General features: G+C 39.5%; 1 protein-coding gene across 7 annotated transcripts in view; it reads right to left on the bottom strand.

Moving 5' to 3' along the window:
- The window catches only part of SCN8A (sodium voltage-gated channel alpha subunit 8), a 164063-nt gene that overhangs the window by 73685 nt on the left and 64595 nt on the right, over window positions 1-25783 (bottom strand). For 6 of the 7 annotated variants that reach the window (XM_081061352.1, XM_081061351.1, XM_081061355.1 and 3 more), the window contains exons 3-11: window positions 20868-20985; window positions 18635-18725; window positions 17874-18002; window positions 15958-16049; window positions 6557-6778; window positions 5402-5465; window positions 3465-3606; window positions 1800-2006; window positions 658-951 (exon numbers count right to left, since the gene is read on the bottom strand). In XM_081061352.1, coding sequence (XP_080917478.1) covers window positions 658-951; window positions 1800-2006; window positions 3465-3606; window positions 5402-5465; window positions 6557-6778; window positions 15958-16049; window positions 17874-18002; window positions 18635-18725; window positions 20868-20985 — 1359 coding nt within the window. Of the gene's footprint in view, window positions 1-657; window positions 952-1799; window positions 2007-3464; window positions 3607-5401; window positions 5466-6556; window positions 6779-15957; window positions 16050-16204; window positions 16297-17873; window positions 18003-18634; window positions 18726-20867; window positions 20986-25783 lie in introns of all 7 variants that reach the window. The other variant, XM_081061353.1, reaches the window with a different exon arrangement.

The following is a 25783-nucleotide window of genomic DNA, read 5'->3' as shown; positions in this document are numbered from 1 at the left end:
CATTGGATTTTGGTGGTGTTATTTGAAATCCAAAAACTATCTATTATATGATGATATTAATAGTAATAGAATGCTCAATAATTATACATAAGTCCTCTCCCTTTTTCTCTTACTTTTCCCATTTATCAAAGCTGGATAAAATGGAGGCTTTTAATTTACCATAGGCTAATTTATCAGCATGAAACCATATATCTCAAAACCATATATTTGAGCGTGGCAAGCTCAAATAAGGTGATCTAAAGAGTTTCATCACTTTTTTTTTTGAACCTACAATTATGTGTAATTCTTAAACAGAGGCGATTGAGCTAAATTCTGATGTTCAGATGCCAAGAGCAGAAAAGTTCTTCCTGATGCTTTAGAACGTAGGCTTGTTGCTGTGACACAAACTTTACTGCTGAAGTAAGTCTGCCCGAGATCACCACATCGTCCTAGGGCTGGCTTTAGAGCAGACAAGGGAGGGCAGGATTAGAGCAGAGGATGGTCCTAATATGCCAGTAACACTTCCTCCTAGAGGAGAACAACATGGAGCACAGAGGGGCAGGCCTGAGGATGCAGGCATGGGTGTGAAAATGCAAAGCCACAGGGGAATACGAGAACCAAGTGAGATTAGGAAAACCAGAATTTCTTAGGCTGTCTGACCCAGTACCAAGAGTTTACCTGATTCATGATGGAGAATTTCCTCCCTATCCTGTTGTCTGGCAGTCGGCGGCCCTTCTTCCGCATGCCATCTTCGGACTCTGACTTAAACACCTTCTCGGGATCCCCCTTCTCCTCTCCTTCCGAGAGTTCCTTTTGCTTCCTCTTCTTTCTTCTGTTACGTCTTTCCTTGGCACTCTTGGAACTGAGTTTAGAAATTTCAGATGAGCTCCGAGGAGAGCCTCCCGCTTCTTCCCCTTCTTCCTCTATGGCGTCTTCTGAGACAGTTCCTGCGGAAGTGGCCATCGCGGCAGCCTAGGAATGGAACCACAGCACAGACCAGATCAGAAGTGATTAGCTGCAGGCACCCAAAGCCAAGGAACTGGTGCAGATCCTTTCTTTTCCGTTAGATAGGGAAAGGAGGGACAATAGGAGGAAAGGAAACCAGCCTGTCAGAGGAGACTGTGGCCAGGGCCTGGCTGTCTCCATATTGCAGTTGAATTTGTATTGTGGCACACAGCCCTCAGTGATCAGAGCAGAACCCAGTGTGAGAACTTTGGGATTTATTCTCTTGAGTATCTCAGATAAGAACTTGGCTGTATTCTTGATGCCAAATGATGCTTTCTAAACAATGCTGAAAATGAATGCTAAGAAACTCTATTATACCTATGGGCCCCACAATGGAAAAATATGTGTATGTTTGGATAAGGATTATTAAGGTTTATGAAGGATTACAGGTTTGTTTTTCAAATTTTACTTTACTATTTCACCCTGTATCTTCTTTTCAATTACAATCAATACTTTTCATGACCACAGAGAACCTCTGAAGGAGATTCCAATGTTTTCCACAACAAAAAGGCTATGCTTCCAGGAAGCACTATATAAATTGCTCTGGTCACTTTTTTTCTCCCAGCTACCATAGCAGTGGAACACTGAAGAGTTGAGAAATTCAACAAAAGACCATATTAACAAATAATTTGGCCATTAATACAAATGGAATAATTGAATCCACCACCTGCAGTTGTTACTTGGGTTGTTTTAATCAGATCAATGACTCCTATTTGACAATGTGCCTAGAAAAGATCAACAGGAGTGGCAATGAGACGGGGCCTTAGTCACAGCGACCTGGCAGGAAGGAGTGCTGCAAAGAATGGATCATCAACCTGTGCTTCTTCCTGTTGCTTCTTAAGTTGCTCCAACATTGCTTTGAATTCAGCCTCTTTCTGCTCTGCCTCCTCCAGTGTTGCCTGATTCTGCTCTTCATAAGCCATGGCCACCACGGCCAAGATCAAGTTCACCAGATAGAAAGAACCCACGAAGATGACCAAGACGAAGAAGATCATGTATGTTTTCCCAGCTGCTCGTAAAGTCTGTAAAGACAAAGATAATTTTCTGAGTCACTCGCGTCAAATGAATCAGGCTGAATAGTCCTCTGTAGGGGCACTACTGAGTGTCGCACAAGGGAACCCTGTGTGGTTCCCTTTCATATCGCAGAGCACTTAGCATCCCCAGTGGCCAATGGTCTCTCCCAGTCTCTACTCACAGCAAAGGACAGTAATACCTCCTATTTACTGTGATGAAAAAAGTCCTTTTCCACTTCCAAATATATCTGATATACTCCTTATCATAGACAAATGCTTGATTTGTTTTTTTAAAGAAAAAAAAGTGCTCTAGGCTAAGAATTATATTTGCCTTTGTCAGTTGGTTCTAAAACAAGTATAAAGAAAATAATACAACGCTTCAGCCCATTTATCTACCCTTTCCTCCAAGAGCATTAACAGAGGAATTCCATTTCTGGGATCAGTTCCAAGTCACAGTAAGACCCCATCTTGCGTGACATCCTTCTTTATCCTTTTGTAATAGGAGGGATCTTTAAAGAGGGACATAACATAGAGGAGAGTGGGGAGGAAAGAAAAAGGAAGAAGTGTCCTAGGACCATTCCTTTCACTAGCAGTGAGCAAACAGACATCAAAGAACAACTGGGTTTCAGGTTATGTATATGGGACCCACTATTACCCACTAAAGTTTTCATCTTTTTCTTTTCAACCACAAATACTTAATGGAATTTAACATCAACCATAAATATTTCATGAGAAAGAACTGAACCTGAGGGAACGCTAGGCTGTCAAATAGAAAGTAAGAATTCCTTAGTGGATTTGAATTAGAAGCTTCCCTTGAAGAGGTTCCTCTATGCTTGAGGGGACATGTTTGTCACTCTCAAACTAACTGGCATCATCAAATGCTACAGTCAAATAGAAAACCCTGGATTGTAATAGAATTTCTAAACTGGAAGACCCTCGGCAATCACCTGAACTAACTTCTCCGTCACGACCAGCAGAGTTAAATGACTCCCGGAGTTGCTGATGTGGCCCAAGAGAATGGTCCTGACCTTTTTAAAGATCTGTCACATCAGGTTTGAACAAGTCCAAATGTGTTACAAATCTCAAAAACATTGATGCATTTAGATTCCAAGGTCCTTGTGGATAGAAAGCTCATCTTTATAATGTCTAGCATCATGCTTTGCACAATGTTTAATTCATATTTCTTTAAAAGATGCCCCAAATCCAAAAATCCAAAAGCAGAAATACAGCAGAGGGTCAGGCCCGGCAAGAGGCGGTGAGCCTCTACAGCGATGCCTCACTGAGCATTAAAGAACACCAAGGAAGAGACAAGAGCTGGGAGAATACACTTGATTTTATAAAGCAGAGAAATACCATCCTAAGATGACTGTATAATGTCTTCATGGAAGGTCTCTTACATAGCACAGCCCCAGGCCCACACATCGTCATGCAAATTCTATCACCAAAGAAAAAAGAGGTGTTGCTTACCAATTGATACAGGTTTTCCCAGTAGTCCTGGGTCATAAGGCGAAATAACGCCAAGAAGGCCCAGCTGAAAGTGTCAAAGCTTGTGTAACCATAGTTAGGGTTCCTTCCTGCTTTCATACACTGGTATCCCTCTGGGCATTGCCTGAGGAAGGAAAGGGACGTTCAGGGCTTTTCAACAAAATTCTACCCAGTCATCAGCTGTAAGTCATCCCCATGACCTTGCAGGTAATAAATAACCATCCATAAAGCCAGGCCAACAAATTGGAATTAAAAAAAGAAAGAAAGAAAAGAAAAGAAAGAGAGGAAAGAAATAAAGTAGCCAGGTCAATTTTCCAAAGAATGATGTCCCGAGGACACCAAGGTATCAGAATCACCTGGCGTGCCTCTTAAAAATGCCGATTCCTGCGTCCTACCCCAGACCTGGGAATAAAAGCCCTGGATAGGGGGTCCATGAACCTGCATTTTTAAGAGGCACACGACGGGATTGATTTCTAGATGTGACAAAATGTGAGAAGCACTGTCCTTGATTCATATCAATGTGTAATTCAACCAAATTTAACTAAGCTACTATCCCAAATGACAAATGGCTAGAAGTTCCTCTTAATCATCTCCATTCTCTTAACACTCCCTGTGACAACCTGTGTCATCCTGGGGTTTTCAGTGACTTTGGTTATAACAGATCTTCTGCTTTTAGACTCACCTGATAATTATTTCAGTGTAATTTCTAGTTATCTACTTCCACACAGAAATTAAATGGACTTCTACTTGTCATGGTTATCTTAAAACACCAATTCCCTGAATAATAGCACTACACCCTACATTTATAGAGCTTTCTGTTTACAAAACACTTTCGTGTATGCCATTCTTATAGTAATCCTTTGAGGAAGTATAGACATGACTTATCAAATCCATTTAATAGATGAAGAAATTGAGTCTCACATGAGTTAAATGGCTTGGCCAAGGTCTTAAAGCGAGAAGTAGCAGAATCAGAGCTCTGCACACTCATGTTCACAGCAGCATTATTCACAATAGCTAGACTATGGAAGCAACCCAACTGTCCATCAACAGATGAATCGATAAACAAAATGTGGTATATACACACAATAGAACATTTCAGCCTGAAAATTCTGACACGTTATAACATGGGTGAACCTTGAGGACATTATGCTAAGTGAAATTAGCCAGTTACAAAAAGACAACGACTGTATAATTCCACTTATATAAGTACTTATAGTGGTCAAATCATAGAAACAGAAAGTAGAATGGTGGTTGCCGGGGGGTTGGGGGAATGGGGAACAGGAGTTATTGTTTAATGGGTATAGAGTTTCATTAATGGGAAGATAAAGTTTCAGTCACCTATAACGGGAAGTTTCACTCATGGGAAGATGAAGAGTTCTGGCAATGGATGGTAGGGATCGCTGCACAAAAAAGTGAATGTACTTAATACCACTGAACTGTACACTTAAAATGGCTAAGAGGATAAATTTTATGTTACGGGTAGTATTTTACAAAAATAAAGTTGGGAAAAGCTATTATGTTGCTACTCTTCCCTCCCCCACGCTGTCAGGCCTAGCATATTCGGATCATCTTTGGGTTCTCACCTAGCACTAAGATGGTGTCTTTACTCCATGTTTTACTGGTTATTATGATAGAATGAGGGGAGTCTAGAAGAGACAGGCAAGATACCTGGTGTTATAGATTCTATTTTTGGCCTTTACCATCTTTGATTTTGGCTTGAGACTATCGGCATATTCAGCTACTAGTAAAATGTCAACTTTGGATGGACAAATATGAAACAGAAAGAAAATCTGAGTCAACCAGTCCATTAGACTCAATTAGGGTCTACTACTTGAGCACAAAGAAAAGTGAAAATATTGCCCATTTTTATCTGACAAACTGTTTTAAGGGAGGAGAATAAAATTAGGTGAGCTACTTACCCAGCATCAGAACTGTTCCCACAGAGTAAAGGTTCTAGCATGCCAGGAACCGTGTAAAAATTTGCTAGAAAAGTTTGAAGAGGCAGGAGATAAGGCAGATTTAAGTGAATCAGAGAATAAGGTTACACTGTTCCTAACTAGCCCCAGCAGAAACAGTTGTTGATTTTAGCTCATGTAAATCTTTTCTGACATCAGTGAAACCTGATAAGAATTCTTTCCCATTATTTTCCTATATATATATATTTAAAAATTAAAAGTGCTACTATAAAGCCCTTCGTGCAACATTCTTTTCACAGACACGTGACTTCCACTCATACTTCAAATGTAAATGTTAAGGTCTGGTACTTCAATCAAAGGGATCTCAAAGAGAGTTTTCTGAGTTCTTTACCCCTTTATATAACTTGATGCTTCTATCCTTATAACTGCTCTTTACCAAAGATAAACTAGAAATCCTCAGTGATCACTAGTTCCCATGTCCTATATTAAATTGGAAGGCATGTTTCCCTTTCCTGTATGTGTCCCTGAAATCCCCTTTGCAATATTTTCTTATGGCTACTTAACTGCCTTTATTTCCTTAAGAGGGACTAACAGTGACATTGCTAACTTTTCCCCATTCGTTTACGGAAATACTACTACACCAAATGTTCCTTAGTGTAAGACCTGAGTGCTCTGCTTTCTGAAATGAAATTATTAAAACTCGTTAACAGTAATAGGATCAAATGGTGCCTTAAAGATTACCTACTCCCTAGACCAGATCGATCACTAAAGTCTTGCAGTAGTAAACAAGCTTACTGGGTATATTCTGGACCAAATGTTTGTATATCTCAGGTAACCCAGCTAGGGAAAAAAGGATTTTTATCAAGCAACTAAACCTGATTTTCAAAGCAAAGGTTTAGGGGTGCATGTAACAAAGCTACAAAGGTTCATTTGTAGTTTTAAAGGAAAAGAAGAGAGAGAAGGAGAAATGGCTAATATTTGAGAGCTTCTGAACACAATCCTACCTCGAGGAAAGGGAATAACTTCACAAGGCTACTTCCAGTAGCACTGGCATTCCTTTCTGGCCCCAACTACTTTTTAAAGCCCAGTGGTGGCTTCTGACCATGTAAACTACAGACAGATTGTTCTTTCTCCTCTTGCAGAGAAGGGGCCACCTACTTTTATTGTTGATATACTCTTCCCAATCAAAGCCTTTGGTGCCATTTTCAAGATAGCTATCATTGAAGTTTATGGGCCACACAACACACTTGTTTCGCAGGTTTCCCATGAACAGCTGCAGTCCGATCAAGGCAAAAACACTCAGGCAGAACACTGTCAGAATCATGACATCTGACAGCTTCTTCACAGACTGTATTAGGGCCCCCACAATGGTCTTCAGGCCTGAGGAGATAGAAGCCCAAGAATCAGAGTCACCCCACAGCCCTCCCCGCCTCCCCAGGCCTCCCTCTTGTCTGCTAGCTTCCACTCCTCCCCACAGCAACACCCTTGAAACATGGCCACGTTAGCTTTTAGACCATGAGAATAACAATGGGTCAGCAACATTATCAATTTTTCCAGAAGTATCCATTTTTAAGTCAATAATTATTAAAAAGGAAAAAAGAAAGTTCCTTCTCCAACATGTGGCGCCTTTGTCTCTGAAGAACTTGCCTGTGTCTGACTGCTTCTCAGCTCCTAAATGAGTCAAGCTCTTCTTACTTGCCCCAGGGCCTTCATGTGTGCTATTCCCTCTGCCTGGAATGCTTCCTTCCACTCCCCTGTCCTTCTCGTCTCACTCCTATTCATCCTTCCAGTCTCAGCTTAAATACCAATTCCTCCAGAAAGCCTTTCCTGACTTTACAACTCTTCTCCCTCCACCATTATTAGTAGTATTTTAATAGCACCTTATATTTTCCTCTATAGCATTTATCATGGTTGTAATTAATTATTTATGTCTGTCTTGTTCATAGCTGTGTCTATACTTCTTAGCCCACAGCAGTAAATATTCCCTGAATAAACAAATGGAAAAATCAGGAATTAAAGAGGCTTCCAGGTTGGAAAGAGAACTACTGGAAATTTAAAAGCCAATAATAAGTGAGAAGGCACAACAGTGTTTTCCCAAGATCTCTGGAAATGCCAATGCATTGAAAGATTATTATCCATTGAGTATTTATGGTTTGTCTTTTCATTTAAACATACGCCTTCTCTGTGTCACGTATATGCCCTGTACTCTACAACTGACCTTTTTTCTATCCTAGATTTAAAAACAAACCAAAAAAATCACCATATAACCTACTTGAATTTGAAGTTTAAACGCAAGCCATGGGTTCAAATTTGGACCTGTAGGCAGATTTTTTTCACTGCACAGGGAAAGATGAGTGATAGGAGACACAGAAAAATATGGTTATGGGTTCATGATGCGTGGGTCAAAACTGAGCCTACGTGGCTCTCCTGGGCATGCCCAGACACCAGGCTACCCAGAGAACATTGCTAACAAAGTGCTGAGCACGGACAGGAGGCAGACACACAGCCTTGACACACAGGCCTCAAGAGGATCTCATCGCTGATCTGCTTCTGAAGGCGAGAATATTGGACGGAAATTCAAGGAAAATCCCAATCCTGGCTTTGAAGGGTGAGGCTGGTAGATAATGACTAATCTTAACCAGGTGATACCACTTACTTTATGACCTGAGCAATACACTTAACCTCTTGGAATATCAGCTTTCTCATCATTAAAATGGGGATAATTATAGCTGATTATCATAGGCTGTTGTGAGGATTCAGCGTGATTCTTATAAACACTTAACACAGCACCTGGTACATCGTAAAGGACTCCAATGTTATCCCTTTTTGTCTGAACCTCAGTTTCCTCATCTGTAAAAAGGTATTTACAATATCAGCCTCATGGGGTTGTTGTGAGGTTTAAATTAAGATAATGACTACAAAACATCCTTTACAGTACCTGACGCTTAACACTTGTGTGCTATTATACAAACTATCATACAAACACTGCCCTCAAAGAGATCTGATTGGGATAATGACACTGCTTGGTTAACCTCGGTATGACGATGATCTAATGGGAAATACGGACATGACTCTTCTTTTGCTGTATTTGGCAAGCAACCCCCGAGAATTTTCAAAGTTGAGTCCCACAGAAGTTTCTATCTGAGTCCAATCGTGGCAATGAATGCTGTACCTAGTACAAAGCCGGCACTTCATATATTTTTATTGAAAGAGTAAATGAATGAGACAGTTTCTTTCCTCTCACAGATATCCTGAAAGGAATCAAAGAGAAGTTAAAGAAAAGAACCAAGAGTTAGACTGCAGAGGTGCAAAGCGCACAGGGCCCTGTGCTTTCTTATAGAGCGGGCCTTCCATGGGGACTGTGGCCACCAGAAAGGTTAGGAAGAGCTGGCCTGGGCCCTAGGACACAAGGCATCTCTAATCCGATCCCTCTTCTCCTCCCAGGGCTGTGCAAAAAGAGCACCAGAGAGGGAATCAGAAAGCAGGAATTTTGGTCCTGTCTCAGCCACTATTTATGACCCACTGTGTGCTCGGAAAAAATTTAGTCACCTTGCAGTCTCATTTTCTTATACATAGAATGTAGATACACATAGGAATACATGAAGTGGGTAATGGAGGAGAAGCTGAAGAATCTTCTCTAAAAGTCTTTTAAAATAGGGCAGAATGATTTATTTGTTTGCGATTAAAGTAGTCGAAATGTCAATCTTTTATTCCTAAGGCCCTGGAAAATTGGATCACAATCACATAACGAGGTAAGAACATATTGGTGGCATAGAAATAGAAGGCAGCCATAAAGAAGTAAAAATTGTTCCAGTGTTATGGAACTTATTGCCATAGGTTTCTGAGGAAAACTCCTTCATTATAGTTGGCTGGGTTGGGGCAGGTCTGTATTGGGTAATAATACAATTGTAGGCTCCTAAAATTCGTTTGTTTTCAGAGTCAAAGGGTGGTTTTGAAAAGAGAATATACTTGGATAGGTCACTGAAGCATGGTTGTAAAGTTTCTTTTCCTGGACTTCTTTATGAAGAGCTTATCATATAGCCATTTCTCCTGAATGGCTCAGGCAATCACCTGTCTGAACACTGGATGATCATTCAAAGGCCTTTTCTAGTTCTACTTTAAATGGATTGAAAACTTAGCTGGAAACTGCTATTTGTTACCTGTGTACTGGTAACAGGAGTATAATAATACAAAATAGTCAAACCAATGCATCTGTGATGTAAATAAATAAATAATTTGGAAAAAAATACCCCATGTAATTGTAGCATGAGTCTAATCTGATTTGCCTGGCCTGGGAAATCTCTGGACAGTTCCAAGCCCATGAGTCGTGCGGGGCGACCTGCGGGGTCTCTGGTTCCGCTCCCCACATAAGAACGCAGGACATGGTGAGGCCAAAAAGGAACACCCACGGAGCCATAAGTAGGGGAGTCATATCACTATATTCTCGCCAGCGGCATCCGCCTCTCTGCAATCCGCTCTTGTTAGCCCCCACTTTTTCCTGCTAGCGTAGCCACAGCAGTTATATTAGTGGCCAATGGCCTACGGGTTACAGCTGACGGCCAACTAGCCACAGCTGCTGGCCATCTGATCACAGTTGATGGCTATTTACTACCTGAGCCAGCACCTTTCTATGTGAGGCCGAGAGCCTGGAAACTGCTTTTTGGGGCTTTGTCCCCACACCATGTTAAAGAAATTCCCAGCCAGGAGTTCAAACTACCCCTGGCTCCATAAGGGCAGGCTCCCAGGAGACTTGTTTGTAGGAAGTGACCTTCTAGTAGCAGCTTATAGAGGGCAAGGTAGACATCTGACTTAAAACCAGATCCTTTCCTTCAGGAATTTAGAATGGGACGAGACAGTCCAGCAGTCTTTTCATGTGGTGGGAATGAAAATATATAAATTTGGGAGCTAAGTGGTAGCTATATTCTGTCATTATATCAGGATATATCTGAGAAGTAAAGGTGTTTAGTATGCTAAGAGGTAGAAAAAGGAAATAGACACATGGAGAGAAGAAAGGGAAAGACAAAGTACTTCCTGGTATCTGGGGCTTTCTGGCTCTACATTCTGGTTTCACTGGCTTCCAGAAGCACCAAACATTCCAGCCCTTAGATTCCTTGAAGTACTCCTGTATCTTTTCCCTTGTAACCAGACATGCTCCGCAAATACACCGACCATAATGGAACCTCTCATTCCCCTGAGGATAGATCTGAACTCAAAATTAGGTGGTTAAACATCTCTTCTCCATAAACCAGATGTCATTTCTCAAGAAATCTGTGAACAGGAGTCCAGAAAGCTAAAAAAATTCTTCAAGTGTTTTGCTGTAAGTCTAAGGCTTAGATCAACTCCTTGGAGAGAGTTCTTTTAGCTTTCAAGAAGTTTAAAGTAGAAACTTAGGTTGCAAATTGTATTCAGCTGTTCATACTTCAGAGGGGCTCAGCAAAACAAATCTTAATTAAGCAAGAATAATCACTATCGTTAACTGCGGCTATCTAAAATGTTTACTCTCCAAGATTCTCATTCAGATTACCAGGAGAAAATCAGAGGAAGGCACAGGAAGAAGAAAGGTGGCACTCAATGACACAGCAATATTAAATATAAGTGGTCACTGGAAGAGACACTGCCCTCAGCCAAGACTCCTCTTCTTTCCATTATGGTTGATAATTGCGAATGGCCATGTCGGCAGACATCAATACCAATTTCTGGAGAGATGCCGTCAATGCATTTTTTAAACTCAAGTCTTGCCAGAAGGGGCTGCCATGTGCTAGTAAACGCAGCCAAGCAAAAAGTGCTCACTGCGACCACCAGCACAGGTCAATAAAGGCCACAAGTTGCTGGTAGAATGCCTGACCTGACATGTGCAAGAACGGAGAAGTCCCCGGTTCTGGCTGTGTGGAGAAGCTGTCTTGCTTCTTCTATGGCCTCCCAGCACCACATCCCAGAACAAGCTAGATACTGACTGAAAACTGAGTATCCAAAACAGAGCAGAATGCTCCTTCAAACGACTCCTACACAACAGAGTGTGCAACGGAAGCCACGTGGGGGCAAATCAGACAGCGAGAACTCTTGGAAAAGGCTAACACGAGCTGGCAGTGGGATGTGTCTAAACAGACGTTAATATACTTACTATCGATCAAGGAAAGACAGCGGGAACCAATGTACAGAAAGGTTAGCTGCCAGAGAGGAAGTCAGACGTTTAAGGAATTTGGGAACGCAGGCGAAGCCACTACAATCCCTTGGACAAATAAACAAACAGAGCCTGATTATGTGCTTAGTCCAGAGAAATCAGCCATGCATACTGGGATCAAAATCTTCCGTGATTGTGATGCCAGATTATAAATTTATATTTCCGAGTTTGTGGCTCAGGTTGAGAAATCTAACTGGTGTGAAGCAACGTGAACTAATTCTGCTACACAACTAACATTGGAACAGGCCTCAACAGCAGTAACAATAAGTGCTCACTCCAAGGGAAAGAACAGTTCCCCAATTCCCAGCCTGGCTTAGTCCAGGCAAGTGCTAGGGGTAAAGTCATGCCAGGTCAACTTTCCTGCTGCAGATTCAATCCTCACAGTGATAGTTCTGGAAGGTTCTTCACATCAAGAGTAATTTGGGAGAGCTTTGGGTGGCAAAAATTTATTTCCTCAAGGCCAGATGCATATCACAGTCTGACCAAAACTAAAGATGCGCTCAAAGATGGGTCCTGTGGGGTGCTATGAGCCTTAGGTATTCTTCCCCTTAGGGCCACTATGTTAAAGCTTTAGTTACCTTTTCTGAGAAAGCAATGTGGACAAAGGAGAAATACAAAAGCAATTGAATTAATAACTAGAATATTTTAAAAGAAACAACAAACCTGAAGATGGTCTTGAAACAATCTCTCTTCACCATGTAGCAGGAATTGCCATATTCATAACATATACATTTAAAGAAAATACTTTCTTTGCCAATATGGGGGGTGGGAAGGAGAAGGGCCTATCATTTCTCTGCTCCTTATATGATCCCACAGGTAAACAAAGTAACAGAAATGAAAGCAGAGAAATGAAAAATCTGAAAAACGAAAGACAGAAAGAAAAAAATCCAAGAGAAAAATAATCAAGAAATCAGAACTCTAAAGGGAACACAATGCTGTCAAATCAATGCTGACGAACAGAGAAGAAACAGTTCTTCTGAGGAGCCATTCAAATGCTGACGGAAATGAAAGAGAACTGGCCAGTGAGGCCCTCCCGACTGGTTTTATTTGCACCATTAAGTGCTACACTCCAAGAAAAACCTGAGGCACCTGCTTTGAGATTTCTATCACCTTATCTCTGGGCATGTTAGGCCTGTGGCCCATGGTCAAAGCATGCAGACGATGGAACTTCTGACAAAGTCACTTAGAAGTTCATCTTTGTACCCAGGTCCTAGATAAATGCAAAGTGACAGCTACGTTTTAAGACACGTGATTCTCTACAGACTACTCCAATGTCAAGTTGAATCTGGAGGCTTCCAGACCAAAGAAAATTTAAAAAGAGTCTCCTTCTGTAAGTTTTAGCACAGACTCTGCACGCACTGTTCTCTAAGTCAAACCCTCTGAAGCAAACGGGAAACCATGAATGATACATATCCAGGTCCAAAGGGTGAGAATGTGGTTTTGGTCTTTCCTAAGCTACACAAGAAGGCTCCAAATGAAAGCTTCTCTTACACCAAAGGCTGGAGCTAACTGACACTCTGTACTCTCCAATCTCCTGGGTGTCCCGGCGACCCTGACACACGCAGATACCTACCAAGATGCTAAGAGGGAGGACAGCGCCAGCCCAGTTGAGCTGGCTGAGCACTCCACAAAAGGGAAAACTCCGAAAGGGAGCTGAGGCTTGGAGAGCCTTGTGAGATCTTACAACCCCATGTTGGTTTTGTGGTTGCTCTCACTTCTGTTTGTGGCAACTTTGGCAAAAACCGATAACCAAAGTGGGAATAGGAGAAGGCAAAGAGAGCAATTGCATTGAAGTGATCCGTGAAAATGTGTATGCAAAGTAACGGTTTTTTACTAAGAGGGAACTATATCCCAGCCTCTACGACAGGGCAGTCAAAATGACTTAGATTTCCAGTCAAGAGATGACCCAGATCTATGGATTCATGCACGGGTACTCCCACCTTAGAAGGAGACCTGGGTAACAGGCAGGTAGGAACAGGACAACCGCCCTCTAAGGGAGAAAGACCGACAGATAACTTGAGAATTTTATGTGGGATGACAGAAGTCTCTCATGAGGGAGACGTCCTTTACCAAATAGCAAGTACTCTGGGTTTCTCTTACTAACCCCAGGTAGAATGGGAAGCAAAAGAACTTGGGATTAAAAGTCACACTTTAATTCAAGTATTATACCATTCACTGATAGTGATCTATGATTGGCTTTATTATCCCCTGAAAACTTACTTTCCGTTAACCTCCCGAAGCCAGCTTATTTGGGGTGCTTCTAGAAACAGGAATCCAGGAATCTACTTCCAATTGTGAAGCTGATGTTTAAATCTTGATACAAATCCTTTCTTTGGGCTTAGGTTTCTTCTTTATAATAATAACAACTGCTACTACTACAATAATTTATGGAGCACTACTATGGGCCAGGAACTGTGTTTATTTATTTATATATATGGTACTGGAGTATTAAGGATGACTAATGTGACATCAGTCAAGAGCTAGCTCGCAGCAATGATGTGGTCAGAAGTGAACCATATAGCACAGAGACAGAAGCTAAGAGCCAGACCAGGGATAGCATCTGCTGCCCTAGTTAGTGAACAGAACACAGCTTTCCAATTTAATTCTGGAAGAGAAGTTTTGAGATCACAAGAACATAAAGAGACAGATGCCTGGCGGAGTACGTTGGGGGAAGTGAGCAGAAAACACAGGATCATATTTAAGAGGCCAGAGGAGGAAAGAGACCAAAGGAAAAAGAAAAGTAAAGAGGTGCTCCAGATGCTTAAAAAAATAAGACAAGGCCTGCTTAAGGATTAGGCCACCATCAATGGACTGTGTGAGGCTGCCTGAAGAACGAGCTAGGCTTTCTGTCAAACGGATTTAAAATGGTTAGGAACTAAACCTTGATAAGTCAAGGTTGTAATTTTTTGCCAAGGAGGATATCCTCCAACTGACACCCAGCGTCTGGTTGATAAGGAGTAAGCCACCATTGCTAAAAATAAAGGAATTCATTTGTAGTAGGGCTCAATGACTGGCCCACTTCAGGGCCCAAATTTGTAATTGGAGAAACTGAGGTCTACCTTCCTTGGGGTTCTCGGTAAGTCTGTCCTCTCTAGGATTCAACCTTTGTGCTTCCCTCTGACACCTGATATTTAGATAGTGTTGAAAGGGGAAAAGGGGAAGACTTCTGAGTCAGCCACAAGGGGAAGAGCCGCAGGATACCAGGAATGGACGCCTCTGTTCTTTAGGTCCCTGTTTCCACGAATCTGCAGTGGGAAGTCTGCTCTCTTCCCGGAAAACCCCTGAACACAACCAAAGTCCAATCAGCAACAGCACAGTCTTGACTTCTGTCATGGTATTGCCAGTATATATGAGGCTCACAAGACTAACGGAAATATCTTTCCTACCAGACACGAAGCCTGGTCTTTAAAAAGATAGTTTAGTATTATCCGGTAGCGAGGATTTAAACTAAATCAAGGGATCTTAACCTGGGGTCCACAGATGGGCTTCAGGGGGGTCTGTGAACTTTCATCCAATTCACAAAAAGATGCGAAACCTTCAAAAGAACTACTGGGCTAGGTCAATCAGGACCAAAAAGAAAAAGGCAAACATTCTAAAGAGACAATCAACTCCCTTTCAACTACCCACTGATGCCTTTTTTTCTTCTCAAATTTCTGTACTTTTTGTTTGCCCATACCTTTAGATGAATTTTATCTTACCTTTGATTTTTTTAAACAGCACCTGCATAAGCTTTCATTGTAATTTCTGTTTGAGAATGGTTTCTGAATATATTATAGTAGATGTCTACTGGTTCTTATTCAGTAAAACAGATAGCAATAGAATGTGCTACAGTGATTATTAAAGTTCAGTTCACTAACTCCAATACTCTTACATTTTTCTATAATACCGGACTAGTTAACTGGGTAGGTCTCTTCTGTGATTAAATAATTCCATTAACATGGTAACAAGAAAAACACAATTCTTCAAGTAACATCCCATCAGCAAACCATGCTATAGGAGGCCAAGAAACCACAAGCAATGGAATGATGGTGAATGTTAAAATTACTGTAATTCCATGAGGCCAGGAAGCAAATGATTTATATTCAAAGAGAAAGCCAGCTCTCCGACAATTTTTTCAGATATTGTAAGATCCAAGAGAGTCTTAAGCACGTGCTTTTTCAAATGCATGGATGGAATGGGGGCTGCATGCCTGCCAAGCACTGTCAGAGAAAGTGCCTAAGGACTGAAGGGCCATTCCAGAGAACATCTCCCCATGAAAACATGCGGAATGCAAGGCCATGGCAACTGGGCTGACACCGATTTAGAATGGAGTGGACAAAATGAATGGAGGGGAGAAAGGAGATGAGGCAAAGTTAGTCTTGTGTTTAAATGTTCTCACCTGGAATTACAGAGATAGTTTTCAAAGCTCGGAGAACCCTGAATGTTCTCAGCGCTGAGACATTGCCCAGGTCCACAAACTCTGTCACATATCTGTAGTAAGGGAGGTCACACACAGACACAAATGACAAACACAGACACAAACCAAACACCAAAGGGGGGAAAAAAAACCACAACAAAACAAAAAGTACAATACGTCACATCAGGGCCCTAACCCAACACCTAACACCAACCCCGGGCCATCTTACCTGGGATTACCGAAATAGTTTTCAAAGCCCTCAGTACCCTGAAAGTGCGTAGAGCTGAAACATTGCCTAGGTTTACAAACTCTGTTATATACCTGCAGAATCAAACCAAAGTTAACTTGTAATGGTACCACCGGGCGAGGGTTTGAGAATGGGGGGGAAGAAAGGGTCTTATATACAAGCTATGATTTCATTTTTTTTCCTTGAAAAAGAAAAGTTTCAAAATATAAACATTTAGGAACACATTTTTTTGTTTTTTGCTTTGGGCAAGGAGAATTCAAAAATATGTTTGAAAGAAATGATACAACCAGGAGATTCCCGGGGCTTATTTTCTTAACCAGCACCGTGGTGTGCAGCTCCCAATTGTAATGGCTACTCACTGTTTTTAATAAAAAGGAAGTCCAGGAGGTATCAAAGGCTTATGCCCCCAAGTTTTGTGAACAATTTCTTATGAAAAGGAGACAAATTTCTGCAGCAGGAGTCCCATAAAAACAAATCTCTATTAAAATAACTCCTTAGTTGACAATGGCAAAAATGCCTAAATGTCTGTATGTACTTGTATGATTTATCCAAAAGTTGTATGCATATCTTTGCAGTCACCACTAAAGGTGAAGTTTTAGTCTGTGACATGCAAAAGTAGGGCTCAGGAAAATCCAGATCATGAGATCAGAGCAAATACTGTGCTAAGTGCCCATTTTATCACCAGCTCTGTACCAAGCAAGGACACTTAAATTTTAAATGAACACCAATGTGTACTCATAATGCTGGAAACCTAGAAATTGCTTTAATATGACACAAAGTCAAAGTTCTAGTTTCAGATAGTTAATGCATATCATTCATTCATACCTGACTGTTGAAATACATCTTTCTATCTGATGCTCAGACCCACACATGCAGAAATGCACTCAATCTCTTGCACATCTGCAGGTACACACTCAAACTCACACACAGTCTATAAAACACCTTATCCCCTACCAAACCACAAAGTGCTTTCCCAACCTGGAAATAAAAACAATAAAGTTTGCTATAACTCTTCTATTATCAGCGAAGTTTCCCAGAGATACATTTTCATTGTTAAAACAACAGAAATTACGAAGAACAGTTTGCATACCAAGGTGGAGTTATACTGTTGTCTAGCAATAGTTTCAAGTTCTGATCAGTAATTCAAGAAGTGACCAGTTTGAATACCTGGGCTCATGTTTTGATTCTAAAATGTGCTCTGACGTCTGTAACATCTGGCCAGCCTCATGAAATTACATGTGCTATAACATACCCAGGAAACTGATTTTCAGTTTAAGGTTTACATCTAAAAAATGTCAAATCTTCACTGAGGCCTACTAGTGATAAGTGCAAACCTTGGTCAATGTTATAAGGGAGGGGAAAATATGAGAGCGTATCAGTGGGAAATCACTTCCTGTTTTCTCTCCCAGCTGTTAAGTCTCTGCGTACCTTCTCCCATATAAACATGCTGTTATTGCCTAAAGGAGAAGCCCTTGCAAGCAAGAATCATAGGCATAAGCCCATACGACCTTACATGGTTACCCATTAATTCTTCATGCAACTGTACCCATAAACTCAGACTTATACACACTGTCATACAAACACACCCAGGAGTAAAACCACCCACACATAATCACACTCAGAACACCAATAAAGTAAGCAGAGAACTTACGCCATCATGATGACACTGAAATCTAACCAGTTCCATGGATCCCGTAGAAAGGTAAAGCCATCTATGCAGAAACCTCTTGCGATGATTTTCACAAGTGATTCAAATGTATAAATCCCTGTGAACGTGTACCTGTCAAAGAAATGGATAGCTTGAGGCAATTTCTGAACAGACAGAAACTTTAAATGAACCTTTTAAGATAACACTTGCCAGAGACAAAACAGAAAGTGCATAGCCAATGCAGCAAAATGGAAGTAAGGAAGAGAAAGAGACGCTTTGAATGAAACTTAGTGAAATGTACAAACCAAGAACTTTGGACTGTTGTATTGGGTCCTGATGGGTACTATAAAGAAATAACTCTGTATCGCCATCAACTACGTGGTCATTTCAAACCAGGTGAGATGGCTCCAGAGCGATTTATAACTTCAGACAAGTCAAAATGAAGGGAAAAGTAAAATTGGAGTAGAAGGCAAGACCATCAGGAACTGAGGGTACAAGATGGTGACTGGGGAGCAAGTGAAAAGCACCAGCTAGCACAGGAAAGGGCAGAGGGGAAGGGTAGTCACTTCCAGTCTACTTTCTCTTTTTAGAGTTGACTACTAAGTATAGTTCCTAAATTCCACATGTATCCTCACCTCTCTCTGTGAAATAAAGAATGGGCAATAACTGATTTTTTTCCTTGATGGATAAACTATGGCAAAGCAAGATTCAGTGACTAAAAATGAACAAAACAAGCAGGGAAAATTAATAAATGAGCTACTTACTCCACATTCTTCGACCAGTCAGGAGGGTTACTAAAAGTCATGAATACACAGTTGGTCAAAATAGTGCACATAATGATCATGCTAAATACTGTAGAGAAGAGTCAAGGGAGAATATACATACAAAATTTGACCTGTTTTTTCCCCTTAGAAAACAAATACATTTCACATCGAGTATCCTGAGCTCTAAATCAATAACGTGAAAGGAGGCAAAGCACAGAAGAGGAGCAGAAGGCCAGGTGATAACGAAAACCATGGTCACCACAGAATTCCACAGTGTATCCACAGCTAACCAGACAATTGTGATGGACACAGCAGGAGGGCCTGTCTTTCAAAAGGGCTGTCATTATTCCACTCCTTTTAGATAAAACAGTTCCCTCTCTTACTACTTTTACCTCAAGTATGGAATAAGCTTCTAAATACTTTTGAGCATAGTAACTAAAAATCTACCAGTCTATCAGACTCCAAAGTCAGGTGAGAAGATAAATTAAATCTAACCTACATTATTCAGTACTCATTTTGTTAATTGTCTTACATAACTAGTTATTTGAAAATCTACACATAATTAATGGTTTAATGGTTCAAGTTTTTCCCTAGTCCTCCAAAGGGCTGAATCGTTCTTGGTGGGGGGGGGGTGGACAAGGCAACAGCCGATGGGTGCTGAATTTATCCACTTTGGAAACACATCGTGGCATGTTGGTTAAGGACTTCAAAGACATCTGCACCACCATCTTCTGAAGACTTAGGTAATTCAGCTCTCATTCTGAAAGAACCCAGGGTTGTTTATGGATAACAAACCATTTTGTTGCCATTTCAGTCCCATCCAGGATCTTTCTAGGCCCTTTCTGTTCTTGTCTACTGAGAAAAATTAAACTGCTTGGGTCAGTATGAGTTACTCAAACTCAAACTGTCACTTTAACAAGCACAGGAGCCATATTTCATTTGTTGCTAACTCACTCTCTCTTCCTAATGGTATTCACCGTCTTCATTCTACTAGTGGAGTTTTACAAAGAAAAAGTACTTCTTACAGCTGGATTTTTCTTCAGGGAACAATAACATGCTCTGGTTAGAAGAGAAAAAACACTCCATCTCCTGATCCAAAAAAAAGGGAAGAAGTCCACTGTGAATTATTTATTTCCTTCGAAAACTTTGGATTTCAGAACTAAAACGTTTCCCCGAAAATAAGTCTTAGCCAGACAATCAGCTCTAATGCGTCTTTTGGAGCAAAAATTAATATAAGACCCGGTCTTATTTGACTATAATATATGAATTTTTATATGAATTTTTGAATTTATGAATTCTTATATGAATTTTTGCTCCAAAAAACGCATTAGAGCTGATTGTCCAGTTAGGTTTCATTTTCGGGGAAACACGGTATGTTGCTTGTAAACCACAGATGTCAGAACGAGGTTGATAAATTCTTAAGAGTTAATAAAATGTGATTAAAACTTCATAAACCAAGTTGCAACTGCTGGTTTCCTCATCCTACTTGGAGGATACAATACTCTTTGCAGCGTGGGACCAAGTACTGTCAAATTAAATACAAACCATTAAGTTTAAAGTCACTATGCAAAGTTGCTAAACCCATCACTTAATTTTTCCTCTGTCATACAATCTCCTATATTAATAAGACGTGAAGTCAGACCACACGAATAAATTGGCATTTTCTGTTTAAGGGAAGTAAAAATACTAGAAAAGATTCGTATCAACCCTGCAATCTAAACCTAAACCTCTGTGTACCAAGGAGGCCCTTTAATCTGAGAAACCATCTCAGATACTTTCTAAGCTCACTGCTCAAGAAGTAAAAACTATGCAAGGCAGGTCTTTAAAGCATTTATTCAACTAGTTGTAATTCAAGAAGTAGCTTTCAAAATATTCTAATATTGAACTTTAATACATTTTAAAAAAACTGAATAATCTGTCTCAGGATGAAATTACTGAAGTCTGAGGACTTTAAAAAGTAAGACTTCGGTAAAAGGTTACCAATGTAATTTGTCCCTCTAAATGATACCAAAAAATTCCAGACTGCCATGATATCATCCTAAGAAAAATGAATGTGCTGAAGCCCACAGCTCGGGATTTGGCAGAAGTTCATGCTTAAACCTCTGACTAGTGGGACAGTCAACTACACTATTGGTAAAATACTTAATATACAATTCAGTTGTCAAAATTCAGAAACACATACCAGTGACCATGCAAATGCTGCACTCACTCCACATTTGCAGAAAAGGATATGAATGTATCAAAATTTTAATAGCTATTCTTCTTATCAGGTTAAAAGGACTTAAAATGTACAAGGCAGGCGTGGCACTAAATCTGAAGAGAGTTTTCCCTCTGTTTAATACTACAAAGGTCTGTGGAGAAAGAAAAAGAGAAATTATTAAAGCATGGGAATTAATCACCACACAAAACATTTTTCTAAGCAAGAAATAAATAAACTCAAATGTACTTATAATTTTTACTTCTCAATTTGGTTTCTAAGGCAAGAAACCTTAAGGCAATGTATCTCTCTTTCCCTAAACTCCTTGCCCCCCAGCCCTGCCCCATATTATACCAAATGGCTGGCACTGTTTTAGCAGTTTTACAGAATAAACTTATTTCTCTCAGAAGCAAGTCATTTGAACTAAACCTAAGCTATCCATGCCAGCTCTGGACAAGATACTATCGTTCATTAATTTAGGATTCGTTTACTCAACAAATGTTTACTGAGTGCCTACTAGGTACCAAGCAATGTTCTAGGTGCTAGGGAAATATCAGTGAATAAGCCTAATCTAGTTTGGAAGTTTATTTTCCAAAGGGGAAAGTAGGCAGTAAATAAAAAACATAATGAAAAAATTATGTAGAATGTGATACGTGCAACGGAAAAAGGAGAAAGTTCAGGGAAAGGGAGATCCAGATTACTGGGATTAGAGGATGGGTGAATGGAGAGGTGACAGTTTTAAAGGCAGTGGTCAGGGTAAGCCTATGGAGAAGAGAGATTTGAGCAGACTTGAAGGAAGTGAGAAGAGTTCTTCATTCCACCAGTATTTACCTGTCAAGTCTGCTCTGGCTGGCTTTTAAGAGCCTCCATTCTCAGCCTTGCCAAAACCATTCAGCCCCATTTCCCAGCATGAATCTTCCTGTCTTGCCAAACTAGTTCATGTTACAGTAATTCATAATTTTGGCTTTTGCTCATATTGCTCATCCTACCCAAAATGCCTTTTCTTATCTCATGAATTCAATTCAGTTAAAATATTCCTTTTTTTAAGAGAGATTTTTATGTTATTTTCCAAAGATTTTTATTAAAATATAGCTAACATGCAATATTATATTAGTTTCAGGTGTACTCAATTAAAATACTCTTGAGCATCTATTTTGTGCCAAGCATTGTGCTAAGCTCCAGGAACACAAAATTGAATAAAATTGTACTTTTAGGAAAGACATAAGTGTGAACTCGTAATTATGATGCAGGGTAAATATAAAGTTCAATAACAAAAATATGCATAATATATGAGAAGCAGCAGGAGGAAGAGATTTTTTTTTTCTCCTTAGGTGAGGCATGAAGAGATGTTCACAAAGGAACATAACTAACATTTGGAAGAGGTTTAAAAAGATAAGCAGAGATTAAGAGATATTAATTAGGCAGATAAAGGGGGAAGGAATGGCAAGGAAATGGAATAGTACAGAATGTACAAAGGCCCGGTAGCATGTAACTATAAGTTGTTTTCAGGGAATTGACAAGTAATTCACTGTTGATGGAGGATAAAATAGAGAAGGAGCAGCAGACTGTGAAGGTGAAGAGAGAGATACAGGCGCTTACTGGGCTGTGAGTTCCTAAGGAGACAGGCCAGTGGTGAGTACATAGCCCAGGCATCTCACTGTGTAAGCGAAAGAGCAAATGGTCAAATGCTAGCCGTTCTAAATAGTCTTTTTTAAACAATTTAAAGTAATATGTGCTCATAATTTTAAAAAAAGAACAGAAGACTACAAGCTCCATCTCATTACTAAAAAATAACCTTTGCTACTTGCATATCTTTCGAGAATTTTTCTGTGTAAATATAAGCACATGGATATAGCCTTAAAAAGACTCTCCCTCTCTCTTTCAAATGGGATTGTACTAGAAATGCTCTTCTGCATCTAGCACTAAAAAAAATGAATCCCTACAAAGAAAAGTCCAGGATCAGATGGCTTCACTGATGAATTCTACCTAATGTTTAAAGAAGAATTAATACCAACTTTTCATAAACTCTTCCAAAAAATAGAAGGTACACTTCCCAACTCCTTCTGTAAGGAGAGTATTACCTTAATCCAAAACCTACAGACATCACAAGAAACAAAAACTATAGACTAATATCCTTTATGAATACAGATACAAAAAGACTCAATAAATACCAGCAAACTGAATCCAGCAACATATAAAAAGGATTATATACCATGATCAGGTGGGATTTATCCCAGAAATAAAAAGATGATTTAACATATGAAAATCAGTCAGTGTGTTACAACATTATTATTAGGTTGATGCAAAAGTAATTGCAGTTTTTGCAATTATTTTTAACCTTTTAAACCGCAATTACTTTGGCACCAACCTAATAATAAAGTAAAGGACAATAACCATATGATCATCTCAATAGATGCAGAAAAAGCATTTGACAAAATCCAACACTCTTTCATAATAAAAATACTCAATAAAATAGAAATAGAAGGGAACTTCCTTAACCTAATAAAGGGCATCTTATGAAAAATCCACAGCTAACACCATACATAATAGTGAAAGACTGAAAGCTTTCTCCCTAAGATCAGGAACAAGGCAAGGATGTCCATTTTACCCAGATTCAACACTGTATTGGATGTTCTAGACAAATCAATTAAGCAAGTAAAACTATTTCTATTTGCAGATGAAATGATGTTACATACAGAAAATCCTAAGGAATACATACACACAAAACTATTAGAGCTCATAAACAAGTTCAACAAGGTTTCAAGATACAAGATCAAGAAAAAAAGATCAGTTGTATTTCTATACACTAGCAATAAACAATTCAAAAATGAAATTAAGAAAACTCCATTTATAATAGCATCCAAGAGAATAAAATACCTAGGAATAAATTTAACAAAAGAAGTTTAAGATGACACAGAAAACTATAAAACATCTTGAAAAGAAATTAAGACCTAAATAAACGGGAAGACATCTTTTGCTCATGGATTAGAAGACTTATTATTAAGATAACAATACTCCCTAATTTGATCTACAGATTCCATGAAATCTTTGTCAAAATTTCAACTGCCATTTTGACAGAAATTAACAAGCTGATCCTAAAATTCATATAGAAATGCAGGGAACCAGAATAGCCAAAACAATCAAGAAAGATAAAACCAAAGTTGAGGACTCACACTTTCCCATTTCCAAGTTTATTATGAAGCTATAGCATTCAGAATGATGCTAGCATAAGGATAGCCACATAGATCAATAGAATAGAACTGAGGGTCCAGACATAAACCCACATATCTATAGTCAATTGATTTTTGACAAGGATGGTAAGATAACTCACAGGGGGAAAGAACAGTCTCTTCAACAAATGGACAACTGGGTAACGACATGCAAAAGAATGAATTTGGACCTCTACTTCACACCCTATACAAAAATTAACTAAAACAGATCAAAGATCTAAAGGTAAGAGCTAAAATTATAAAACTCCTAGCAGAAAACAGAGATATAAATGCTTACATATTGGGATTAGACAAGTGACACCTAAAGCACAAGCAAGCAAAGAAAAAGTAGATAAATTGGACTTCATCAAAATTCAAAACTTGTGCAATAAATGACACTATCAAGAAAGTGAAAAGACAACCCACAGAATGGCAGAAAATATTTGCAAATTATGTAGGGTGTAGCAGCCAGAATAGATAAAGAACTCTTATAATTCAATAGTAAAAAGACAAATAACCCAATTTAAAAACCGACAAAGAATGTGAATAGATATTTCTATGTAACAGATAATACAAACAGCCAATAAACACATGAAAAGGCGTTCAACATCATTAGTCATTAGAGAAATGCAAATAAAACCACAACGAGATACCATTTCACACCCACTAGGACGGTTCTAATTTTTTTTTTTTTTTTAAGGAGAGCACAGCTCCCAGTGGCCCATGCGGGGATTGAACTGGCAACCGTGTTGTTATTACAGCACCATGCTGTAACCAACTGAGCTAACTAGCCACCCCTAATTTTTTTTTAAATGGAAAATAACAAGTATTGTCAAGGATATAAAGAACTTGGATCCCTCATAACACCACTGGTAGAAATGTAAAATGGTGCAGTCACTTCGGAAAACAGTTTGACAGTGCCTCAGAAGTTAAACATAAAGTTACCATATGACCTGGCAATTCCACTCCTAGGTATATACTCCAGAAGAACTGAAAAAGGTGTTCACACCAAAACTTACACATAAATATTCATAAAAGCATTATTTGAAATACCTCCAAAATAGAAATAACCTAAATGTCTATCAGCTGACAAATGGATAAACCCAATGAGGTTTAATCATATAATGGAATTTTATTCAATCTTAAAAAGGCATGAAATTCTGATATATGCTATAACATGAATAAGCCTTGAAGACATGCTAAGTGAAATAAGCCAGACATAAAAGGACAAATATTACATGATCCCATTTCTATGAGGTATATAGAACAGGCACATTTCATAGAGAAAGAAAGTAGACTAGAATAAACCAGGAGCTGGGGCTGGGGAGATGGACAGTTATCGTTTAATGGGCACAGAGTTTCTGTCTGGGATGATGAAAAAGTTCTGTAGATGAACAGTGGTGATAGTTGTACAACATGGTGAATGTATTTAATACCACTCACTGGATTGTGCACTTAAAGATGGTTAAAATAGTAAATTTTATCTTATGTATATTTTACCACAGTCAAAAATATCACACATTATTACTTGAAGAGTACCTGGTAAGGTGTTATTAATTTTTTTCAAATCAACCCATACAACAGAATTAAGATAGTAATAGCCAAAAGTGGTCTCTAACCCATTGTGAACTTCAAAATGATGTGAGGAGCTTTTTGAAAAATATAGACATCTGGGACAAGGTGGGGGTTGGGTGGGGAAGAAAAACAATTAAGTGTTTATTTATACATGCTACAACATGGATG

Source organism: Rhinolophus hipposideros, assembly GCF_964194185.1.
Source record: "Rhinolophus hipposideros genome assembly, chromosome: 9".
NCBI classification, from domain to species: domain Eukaryota; kingdom Metazoa; phylum Chordata; class Mammalia; order Chiroptera; family Rhinolophidae; genus Rhinolophus; species Rhinolophus hipposideros.
Note: the sequence above shows the minus strand (reverse complement) of the source record. Positions and strands in the feature narration are given on the sequence as shown.